Here is an 11354-nt window from a genome sequence, read left to right on the forward strand (position 1 = left end):
GTAGTATCGATGCAGGCACACTCATTTTCGCAAACAAGCAGTTGCTTCATAAAATAGGTACTTAACAATTGTGCAGCAAGCTGGTTTTAAAAGTGCATGCATGTTCTGCTGTGCAGTGACTTGAATGAGAAGCATTTAACAAGGGTAAAAGATCAAATATGGTGATGCCACACGCTGAAGAATAACATACCTGTAGCCCTGAGCTGCTGCTGAAGGACAGTAAGGTCGGTGGGAAGCTGGACATTGTTGGGAAAAGTAAGACGAGACACAGACTGCGCTGGCAACATCATTGCTTGAGGTGCCAAGGCAACGGGGTGCCAACCAGCCATCGAGAAAACCAGACTTTGCTGCCTTGTTGTAACCATGCCTGTCAAACAAGTACAATGTATCACAATGGGCACAAGTCTGTTTTATGTGGGAAAAAGTATAGCCAGTGTTGTTGCCAGCCTAAGAAGACAATAGGTCATTTGGACCTCCCTAAAAAAAAACCAATAAGTCCAAATGTCCTGGCTTTAAAAAAACAATAGGTCCAAATTACCATGCCGTAGTATTATATTGATGAAATTTCCGCTGTTTGCGCCGTTTTCGATAATTAGGTACACCGGCTGGAACGGGTATTTCCGTAAACGCAGCCTCGAGTGTCAATGACGACAAACACAGAGTCAATGACGACAAACACAGAGTCGGCACCGAGTGCATTTTTCACTCGTAGCAAACATGAGCATTTCGATCGGGGTTTGTTTTCCGACTTTGCAACTCCCATTCCATTCATTGCAGACCTTGTCCGCCTTGTACGAATATGTATCGGTCAGTTGACCACCAAAACGTAAAAACTATCGGTCCATCGACCGGACAAGGCTAGGTCCAATGCGTCAAATCAGAAAGGAATGCGTCACAGACAAAAGACCGAGGCCTGGCAACAACACCGTATAGCATGTTAAATTCTTTACACAAGAAACTTTTTCCTTGATAGTACAATAATTGATTGCAACTCGACTAGGAAATGTCCTGAACTATAGACCAAGTTGTGGTTTCTGGCTCAGGAAAGCTGAATTTTAAGTAAATTGGTCAACCATGAATTGTCGCAGTCAGTGAGTTACTACTTCTCACAGTTTCTTTCATTGACTTTTACCTTGGCAAGTTTTCTTCCTTTGTGCAGGTGGTGACAGCATAGGGTAATCGCAGGAAGAAGGTGTGCTATCAGAATCAAAATCACTCTCCTGACAGTAGTCTTCATCCTAAAACAAAATATTCACAGTTAAGTTAATGTGATGTCTCTTGCAAGGCGGAACATAGAATCATGTGGAACTTTTATTTAAACTAAAACATCACAATTTAAACCCCAAAAGGTATTTGTAAGTAGATCGGAATATCGGGTCAATTTTTGAAAAAGGACTTGGAGAAAGTATGATCACATTCACACCATTTTTGACATATATATATATACATGCGTGTGTGTTAAATCCCACAGGGGAGCTAGGTCGATCGACCAAATGTCATCCTAAAGCTCCTATTGTACAATACTTTCAACGTATTTTCTTTCGCCCTAAGGTTTGGTACTTCCTTTCAAATCTCAACAAGAAGGGCAAAGCCCATACGACTCACATGCTTGACCTTGACCTTTACATGACCTTGACCTTCAGGGTCAAGGTCAAATAACTAAACCTAGTAATGACATCATACACTAAGAACTGCTTTAGACATTTTTTCTACCAAAATACAATGTGACCTTGACCCAAGGTGAAGGTCATCCAAGGTCATGCAACACAAAGCTGTTCATTCAAGACATAGGAAGTACAATGGTGCTTATTGGCTCTTTCTACCATGAGATATGGTCACTTTTAGTGGTTCACTACCTTATTTTGGTCACATTTCATAAGGGTCAAAGTGACCTTGACCTTGATCATATGTTACCAAATGTGTCTCATGATGAAAGCATAACATGTGCCCCACATAATTTTTAAGTTTGAAACAGTTATCTTCCATAGTTCAGGGTCAAGGTCACTTCAAAATATGTATACAATCCAACTTTGAAGAGCTCATGTGACCTTGACCTTGAAGCAAGGTAAACCAAACTGGTATCAAAAGATGGGGCTTACTTTGCTCTATATATCATATATAGGTGAGGTATTCAATCTCAAAAACTTCAGAGAAAATGGGGAAAATGTGAACAATAGCTGTTTTTTAGGCAACATTTATGGCCCCTGCGACCTTGACCTTGAAGCAAGGTCAAGATGCTATGTATGTTTTTTGGGGCCTTGTCATCATACACCATCTTGCCAAATTTGGTACTGATAGACTGAATAGTGTTCAAGAAATATCCAACGTTAAAGTTTTCCGGACGGCCGGACGGACGGACGTCCGGACGGCCGGACGGACGGACGGACGGACGACTCGGGTGAGTACATAGACTCACTTTTGCTTCGCATGTGAGTCAAAAAAGTGTTGTTGTCTGATGTTCATGTCGTGTACCAAAAAGAAATAAAAACGTGTATAAAAAAAACCCAAAAAAACTGAAAAAATAAAATTCTCAAAAAAGTAATATGTCATTTTTTTTTAGTAACAACCCAGATCCAATTCGCCAAATGTCGCCCTAACGCTCCCATTATACAATACTTTTGATTAGGGCGACCAAAATTATAACATATATATATATATATATGCATGTGTGTTAAATCCCACAGGGGAGCTAGGTCGACCAAATGTCATCCTAAAGCTCCTATTGTACAATACTTTCACATATTTTTTTTCGCCCTAAGGTTTGGTGCTTCCTTTCAAATCTAAAAAAAAGTGTTGCTGTCTGATGTTGATGTCGTGTACCAAAAAAAAATAAAAACGTGTATAAAAAAAAAATCTCAAAAAAGTAAAATGTCATTTTAGTAACAACCCAGATCCAATTCACCAAATGTCGCCCTAAAGCTCCCATTATACAATACTTTTGATTAGGGCGACCAAAATTATAACATGTATATATATATTGTGTTAAATCCTACAGGGGAGTTAGGTCAACCAAATGTCGTCCTAAAGGTAAAGCTCCAATTGTACAATACTTTCAACTTATATTCTGTCGCCCTAAAGGTTTGGTGATTCTTTTAAAATCTCAAATTTCATGTTACTGACAACCCAGATCCCATTCCCTATCAAGCAGACATACAAGCTTATGTCGACACATGCTTCCAGACAAATTTGCAATAACAATAGAATCATTTCCCATAATACCATGGCAGCTTAGCACACCTGCCTTTCGTTGAGTCTCCACAATCATCATTTTGATTATTCTGAGACTATGATGCATGCTGGGTGTGTTTCTGCGGGTTGCATTGACCCGAGCTGGACATTGGCGTCAGGATCAAGTCCAAGCTTGATTTTGAGTGCATGTACTCAGAATACTGAATAGACCTCAGTTTAAAATCTCATCCCAAAGAGTAGTGAGACACCGCCCTTCATGAGGGGTCAACCGTCAAGTTAACAGCAGTGTACAACTCAGACAGTCACTTATCCAAGTACTTGCCTAGGCTCGGCATTGCTTAACTTTGTCATTGAGTGAGACTGCAAGCCGCCCACTCCGCCACTATGGTCCAATAAATATTCGTGTTAAAATAAATGTGATGCTTTTGAGACAGATCATCATAATGGTCCTGACTTGCCTCAATTATGTGCTTATCTTGTGTGTTTTTCTGGATTACACAGGTACTGTAGTTAATGTCCAACTATCCTAAAAGCTCCAATTGTACAATACTTTCAACGTATTTTCTTTCGCCCTAAAGTTTGGTGCTTCCTTTCAAATCTCAAAAAAGTGTTGCTGTCTGATGTTGATGTCATGTACCAAAAAGAAATAAAAACGTGTATAAAAAAAAAAAAACTCTGAAAAAAAATGAAAAAAAAATTCTCAAAAAAGTAAAATGTCATTTTAGTAACAACCCAGATCCAATTCGCCAAATGTCGCCCTAAAGCTCCCATTATACAATACTTTTGATTAGGGCGACCAAAATTATAACATATATATTGTGTTAAATCCTACAGGGGAGTTAGGTCAACCAAATGTCGTCCTAAAGGTAACTTAGCTCCAATTGTACAATACTTTCAACTTATATTTTGTCGCCCTAAGGTTTGGTGATTCTTTTAAAATCTCAAATTTCATTTTACTGACAACCCAGATCCCATTCCCTATCAAGCAGACATACAAGCTTATGTCGACACATGCTTCCAGACAAATTTGCAATAACAATAGAATCATTTCCCAAAGCACACCTGCCTTTCGTTGAGTCTCCACAATCATCATTTTGATTATTCTGAGACTATGATGCATGCTGGGTGTGTTTCTGCGGGTTGCATTGACCCGAGTTGGACATTGGCGTCAGGATCAAGTCCAAGCTTGATTTTGAGTGCATATATGTACTCAGAATACTGAATAGACCTCAGTTTAAAATCTCATCCCAAAGAGTAGTGAGACACCGCCCTCCATGAGGGGTCAACCGTTAAGTTAACAGCAGTGTACAACTCAGACAGTCACTTATCCAAGTACTTGCCTAGGCTCGGCATTGCTTAACTTTGTCATTGAGTGAGACTGCAAGCCGCCCACTCTGCCACTATGGTCCAATAAATATTCGTGTTAAAATAAATGTGATGCTTTTGACACAGATCATCATAATGGTCCTGACTTGCCTCAATTATGTGCTTATCTTGTGTGTTTTTCTGGATTACACAGGTACTGTAGTTAATGTCCAACTATCCTAAAAATTAACAGTTTCTTGGTAGTGAATGCGAGTACGTGTAAGAATGTTGTGACTTTTACATACTTTCTTTTTATTCTAAATTCAACCAATCTATATATGTACGTGTGTGTGTGTTAAAGCCAAATATTGCCCTAAAGCTCCCATTATACAAAACATTCCACTTAGGCATAGGGCGACCGACAAGTATGGGTTATATGAAGTCTTATATCGCGCGCGTATCTCCAGACTCGGACTCAAGGCGCCGTGTGAGATGGATTTTTTTTACACAATACATCACGCATTCACATCGACCAGCAGATCGCAGCCATTTCGGCGCATATCCTACTGTTCACGGCCTATTATTCAAAGTCACACGGGTATTTTGGTGGACATTTTTTTAATCTATGGCTATACAATTTTGCCAGGAAAGACCCTTTTGTCAATCGTGGGATCTTTAACGTGCACACCCCAATGTAGTGTACACGAAGGGACCTCGGTTTTTCGTCTCATCCGAAAGACTAGCACTTGAACCCACCACCTAGGTTAGGAAAGGGGGGAGAAAATTGCTAACGCCCTGACACAGGGTCGAACTCACTTCCGAGCGCAAGTGCGTTACCACTCGGCCACCCATTGGTGCCTTTTCTCCAATTTCATTAGACTGACAACATCGACCTAGACGTGGCTAAATCCCATTTCCTGGAAAGTTTAAAAAATAAAAGCGGTCAATTTTCGTCCTGATATGGTTCTGCGTAGTCGGCTGGACGTTAAGCAACAAATAAACAAACAAAAACGGTCAATTTCATAATGGAGGTAACCCGTGAGTAAGTTCAAAATCACAATGCTTTTCGTACCTGTTCATCTCCAAATGAGGCTGGTGGTATCGGTACATTTCCAGATGAGGCTTTTGGTAGCGGTACATCTCCAGATGAGGCTGGTGGTATCAGTACATCTCCAGATAAGGCTGGTGGTATCGGTACATTTCCAGATGAGGCTGGTGGTATCGGTACATTTCCAGATAAGACTGGTGATAGCGGTACATCTCCAGATGAGGCTGATGATAGCGGTACATCTCCAGATGAGGCTGGTGATAGCGGTACATCTCCAGATGAGGCTGGTGGTATCGGTACATTTTCAGATAAGGCTGGTGATAGCGGTACATCTCCAGATGAGGTTGGTGGTATCAGTACATCTCCAGATAAGGCTGGTGATAGCGGTACATCTCCAGATGAGGCTGGTGATACTGGTACATGTCCAGATAAGACTGGTGAAACTGGTACATATCCAGATAAGGCTGGTGATACTGGTAAATCTCCAGATGAGGCTGGTGATGGCGGTACATCTCCAGATGAGGCTGGTGATACTGGTACATCTCCAGATAAGGCTTGTGATACTAGTACATCTCCAGACGAGGCTGGCAATACTTGTACATCTCCAGATGAGGCTGGCAATACTGGTACATCTCCAGATGAGGCCTGAGGTACCAGTACATCTCCAGATGAGGCTGATAAAAAACAAATCATATCTTTTAACTGATAGAAGCATGTGTTGCATATATATATATATGTAGAGGTTACATGCCGAGTCTCAGTGATTATTAAAAATAATGGTCGAAGTTAGCGGATCATGAAAAATGCGAGCTTCAGCGAGCTTTTTCATGACCGCGAACTGAGACCATTATTTTTAATAATCACTGAGACGAGGTGTGTAACCTCTTTATTCCCCCTTTCTTCAGTTATTCAAAGAAAACAGGAGTTTTTGTGCGAAAGTTTGATCGAATCCGAATCACTCAACCAGTCAACCTGCGCAGGCGATCGATTAATGCGCGGTTGTATAGTTCCGTGCAAATCATTCCATTCTGTTAACACTTCTTGTCAGTTTCCCTGTTTTAGACTAAAATCAAGTACACAGATAAGCTGTTATTCTGCTGTGGCGGTAAAGGCAGATATTGTGTGTTCTGTTTATGATTTAGTATCGCTAAAGATAATGTTCTTTCGTCAAATGGGACTAGCAGACGAACTTTTGCACCCGTGTTCCAACGTTAATTACTGTATGAAGTTCAGTTTTTTGGGGAAAATAGTGTATGAAACCGCTTTATGTTGTTTAAATTGATGAGATGTGTGCATTTGGTTGCGTGTGATCTGTTTATAAAATGAAATATTGTTGAAAACTGACCGTCGGATTGCAGTCAGTGTTGTCGAAGAAACTGCGTTAAAAGAAGGGGAACTACTCTTGTCGGCAAGAGTATGAGTTACTTGCCTTGGGAATTTGCTTGTGATGAACGGTGTGTGCACAGCAGATCTATATTCAGAAAACAACCGAACTCATGGATTTTATATGGAGATTCATGTGTTCAGGCCTGTAGTTGTTAATTTAAATGCGGTATGTTTGTATTGTTTGCTCCAGAGATGTATATTTCGTACGTATAGAGCGTTTTGAACTTTTCAGTCGCAAAAGTAGTACCAAAACAGAACAGCTTCTCAACCCATTGCACTATCGAGGATTCAGGCTGTTGCTGGCTCGTTATTTGTTTGGTTGCTGGGTCATTATCGAAAAATAACTAGCTCTACAAGTTTACAGAGGTAAAGAAGCAGAGGGGGGAATAAATTGTAATACAGACCTGGGGACCTCAATTTTGCCATGGAGTTTAACAAAAAAAAAGCTACGTGCATTTTCAGAAAAATGAGAGTACTCCACATAACTTTTAATCATTCATTTCAAACATGCTGCACACACCGTCATTGATAAAAAAAAAAGATGGAAATCTTTGTTGATTTTTTCTTTAAGAGAAGACCTAATGTCATTAGACATCTGTTTCATCATTGCTGTAGCCTTCTTGCAGCCTGAACACTTAGACTTCTGCGCGATGTTTAAGACAGGAAACACACTTTTGACAGCTTGTAAAATCACATCTGCTGTGCTCAATGACAAATTCATTTTCACTATCAGCTCGGATAACATCGCTTTGGCATGTACTGCACCCTGTTCCTCGGGTAGATCTTTTGCAAAAGACAAAGTCTGTGATGCTCCTCATGCTGGCAGCGGCTTTTCTTGGTGTTGTCAATTTCAGGATCCCTATGAGTCTAGCTTTGACATGCAGTGTCTATCGATGTCAAACTTGGAAAACATACGTTGAAAGGAATTCCTGTTCCCGAACAGCCTTTTTCTTTGCTCCTGCTGAGGATCCACCTCTTTGTTGTTGTTTTTGCATGATAAAAATTGAGCTTTCCACGCTTTGAGCTGATCAACGCAACTGATCTCGTTTAGTCACTTCATACGAGATTCAAAATGGCCATAGTAACAGGTTGTTTTTTTACACTAACTGAGTGAACCGAAAGTAGAAACGCAAGAAGTCTAGGAATTATTTCTCTTTTTTTCCACAGACCGTATCAATCGTAATTTAGAAAATCAAGAGTACAAAATATGGCAAAATCTTACGGGTTCCCTTTTCTGTACTATAAATAGCAATAAAATGATCACAAGATCAAGAAGGGGCATTTACAGGCTTCATGGCCTATCTAATACTAATGTACATTTGAAACTTAGTCAGGTATAGATTACATTCAAAAAGCAGAGGGGTGGACTTTTTCTTGGGTTCCTACCATTGTAAGTTTTTGTTAAAACTTTAAACAATTAAAGTAAAGGTTAATGTATTGGCAAAACAAAGACGAGAACCGAAAAATGCCACACTATGAAAATAAGTATGATAAAATGAAGTCGCAGTAACACTAAGCTTTTAGTTTTATGGGAAAAGTATATATTTCACGACGTTACAAAAACATATTGAACGGAATTGCCACCACCAAGGAATATGATAGCCATGCCTTCAACCCTATTCAACGAAGAGGAAATCTGTATCTGTCAAGTCAATGCTGGTGTCTTGATTACCGCTTTACTGCTTTAAAGAAATGTGCCAACCTTGTGTTTTTTCTTCTGTGACTCGACGGCCTCCAGCTCCTCTTGCAGTACCACAACTCGTTTGGACAGCTGCTAGTTGCGGAATGACAGACTGTCGACCTCCTGCTGGTACTTTCTGTTCCATTGTTCCTTCTCTTTCAGGTGCTCCTATACAACAGGCACAAGAACCAATTGTATTTATGGTCAGTTGACAAAGCCATCTACTTTCAGTACATTTGACACTTTTCAACAATTTAGTCTTATGGTATGAATATTCTTCAAATGGCAAACAATTTTCTAATTACATTCAAAGTTATTCTTATAATTATCATATGTTAAAAGGCTTTTCTGGTTAATGTTAATTGTAATTCAATCAAGTTTGCGTTTTAATGAAACAGATCCTGTGATTGGTCAGAATGCCCCAACTCATTAAAAATTACCGGTCATTAAATAGAGCTTAAACAATGACCACGAGTTGATTAGTGGAAAATAAACCACGAGTGGGTATTTGCAGCCTCTTGGTAATTCACGAGTGTGCGGAGCAGGTTGTTAATGAATTTTTTAGCTAGTGGCTATCGACAATTAGTCACCGGTAATTTGTAATGAGTTGGGACATTCTGACCAATCACAGGATCTGTTTCATTAAAAAGCAAACTTGATTGTATTACAATTGTCGATAACCACTCGCTAAAAAATCCATTAACAACCTGCTGGCGAGGCGTATTGATACAGCCTCAACTAGTCTCGGTTAGCTTTGAGGGTCATTTTACAAGTAGGAAATATGAAGGCCAACGAAATACCGAGACCATAAGGTATGCGAAGTGATGACGTTGAGTACGTGACGTAAGTTAATGCATGAATTCTTCCGGACTACGTCAGTCAATTCCAAAGATCGCTTTTGTGATGAAAAGAATTTGTTTTAGAGTTTGCTGTCCAGAAAACCGTCAAAAAAGAAGGGAAAATGTGTGTGAAAGAAAACAAAACAGGAGCAGAGTGATACGATAGGAATACAGAGACATTTCTTGGGACTTGACCCTTGCAGGTAGGTGGACTGAAAGTAGTGTGTGAACAGAACAGAACCAATTCTGTCTGTTTACAACCGCATGAAAGCAGGAAAGAGATTGTCGTCAGATTCAATTACAATAACATTAACATGCTTCCATTTGAAACTTCTCGGTCTTCATCGTGGATTGACGCCCTCCCAAAGTCTAAAGTAATTGAAGCCCTCCGTCGCTTCGCTCCGTCGGGCTTCAATTAGCTTTTGTCGGGCGTCAATCCCCGATGAAGACTTTGAAGTTTCAAATGGAAGCATGTTAATCACTTAATGTGTAACTGAACAGGTGGGGGCCTCATCAGATCAAAAAGCTGTGTCTGGCAAGAACCGTAGTGAAGGCATTACATCCGCATCAAAGCGACGAAGGAAAGTGTCCATTCTAGCTCTGCCCTCTAAAGTCAAACAGCAGTAAGTCCACTCATAATAAAGCCAAAATGAAGTATTGCCAGTCATAATTATGATAATATGACTGGCAATACTTCATTTTGGCTTTGATTTTTGTTTGTTTGTTTGCTTAACGCCCAGCCGACCACGAAGGGCCATATCAGGGCGGTGCTGCTTTGACATATAACGTGCGCCACACACAAGACAGAAGTTGCAGCACAGGCTTCATGTCTCACCCAGTCACATTATTCTGACACCGGACCAACCAGGCCTAGCACTAACCCCATAATGCCAGACGCCAGGCGGAGCAGCCACTAGATTGCCAATTTTAAAGTCTTAGGTATGACCCGGCCGAGGTTCGAACCCACGACCTCCCGATCACGGGGCAGACGCCTTACCACTAGGCCAACCGTGCCGGTTTTTGGCTTTGAAGGGCAGGCTAAAGGTAGTCACTTTGATTAACTGGAAATAATTCATGCAAGTTTTTGTCTTAGCTTTTCTTACCTGAATTATTGCGTAAAGCCATGAGGACCACTCATCCTCCTACCTCTGGTGTAATGAGGGTAGTAGTCCATTTTTGCCGCAAGTATCTGGATAAAAAAAAGCATACACAATAAAATATTTTGTGTTGCCTCAACGTGCATGTCCACCCCCCCCCCCCCTCCCCCATGTGACCATCTTATCAAGTTGCAGATATTGCTAGTGGTCAGTGTGTTCCCAACACAAATGTGACAAAGGGGTGCTGGTTTTTGTTTTATTAGGTTGAACTTGAAGAATTTTGTAGTAATGAATGTTTTTGTTCACATCAATTTTGACTCGGTTTAAAGACTTTCATCTGGAATGTTCATAGATCAACCCATAAAAGTTTATCAAATTCCCTTACCAATAAATACACTTTAATTTTCCATGACCAGTGGCTGAACTTCTGTAACACTGACATTCAATTACAATAACATTAACATGCTTCCATTTGAAACTTCTCGGTCTTCATCGTGGATTGACGCCCTCCCAAAGTCTATAGTAATTGAAGCCCTCCGTCGCTTCGCTCTGTCGGGCTTCAATTAGCTTTTGTCGGGCGTCAATCCCCGATGAAGACTTCGAAGTTTCAAATGGAAGCATGTTAATCACTTAATGTGTAACTGAACAGGTGGGGGCCTCATCAGATCAAAAAGCTGTGTCTGGCAAGAACCGTAGTGAAGGCATTACATCCGCATCAAAGCGACGAAGGAAAGTGTCCATTCTAGCTCTGCCCTCTAAAGTCAAACAGCAGTAAGTCCACTCATAATAAAGCCAAAATGAAGTATTGC

At 40.5% G+C, this 11354-nt stretch overlaps 1 protein-coding gene across 1 annotated transcript; it reads right to left on the reverse strand.

Moving 5' to 3' along the window:
- Positions 1-152: 152 nt before the first annotated feature.
- Positions 153-10656, reverse strand: LOC138949864 (uncharacterized). The gene is made up of 5 exons (XM_070321647.1): positions 10552-10656; positions 8631-8777; positions 5567-6216; positions 1133-1238; positions 153-367 (listed from the first exon to the last, which is right to left on the reverse strand). Exons 1-5 carry the CDS (start codon positions 10571-10573, stop codon positions 153-155), a joined length of 1140 nt encoding a protein of 379 aa, XP_070177748.1. The 5' UTR covers positions 10574-10656.
- Positions 10657-11354: the final 698 nt, after the last annotated feature.

The sequence above is a fragment of the Littorina saxatilis genome, linkage group LG16 (genome assembly GCF_037325665.1).
Source record: "Littorina saxatilis isolate snail1 linkage group LG16, US_GU_Lsax_2.0, whole genome shotgun sequence".
NCBI lineage: Eukaryota > Metazoa > Mollusca > Gastropoda > Littorinimorpha > Littorinidae > Littorina > Littorina saxatilis.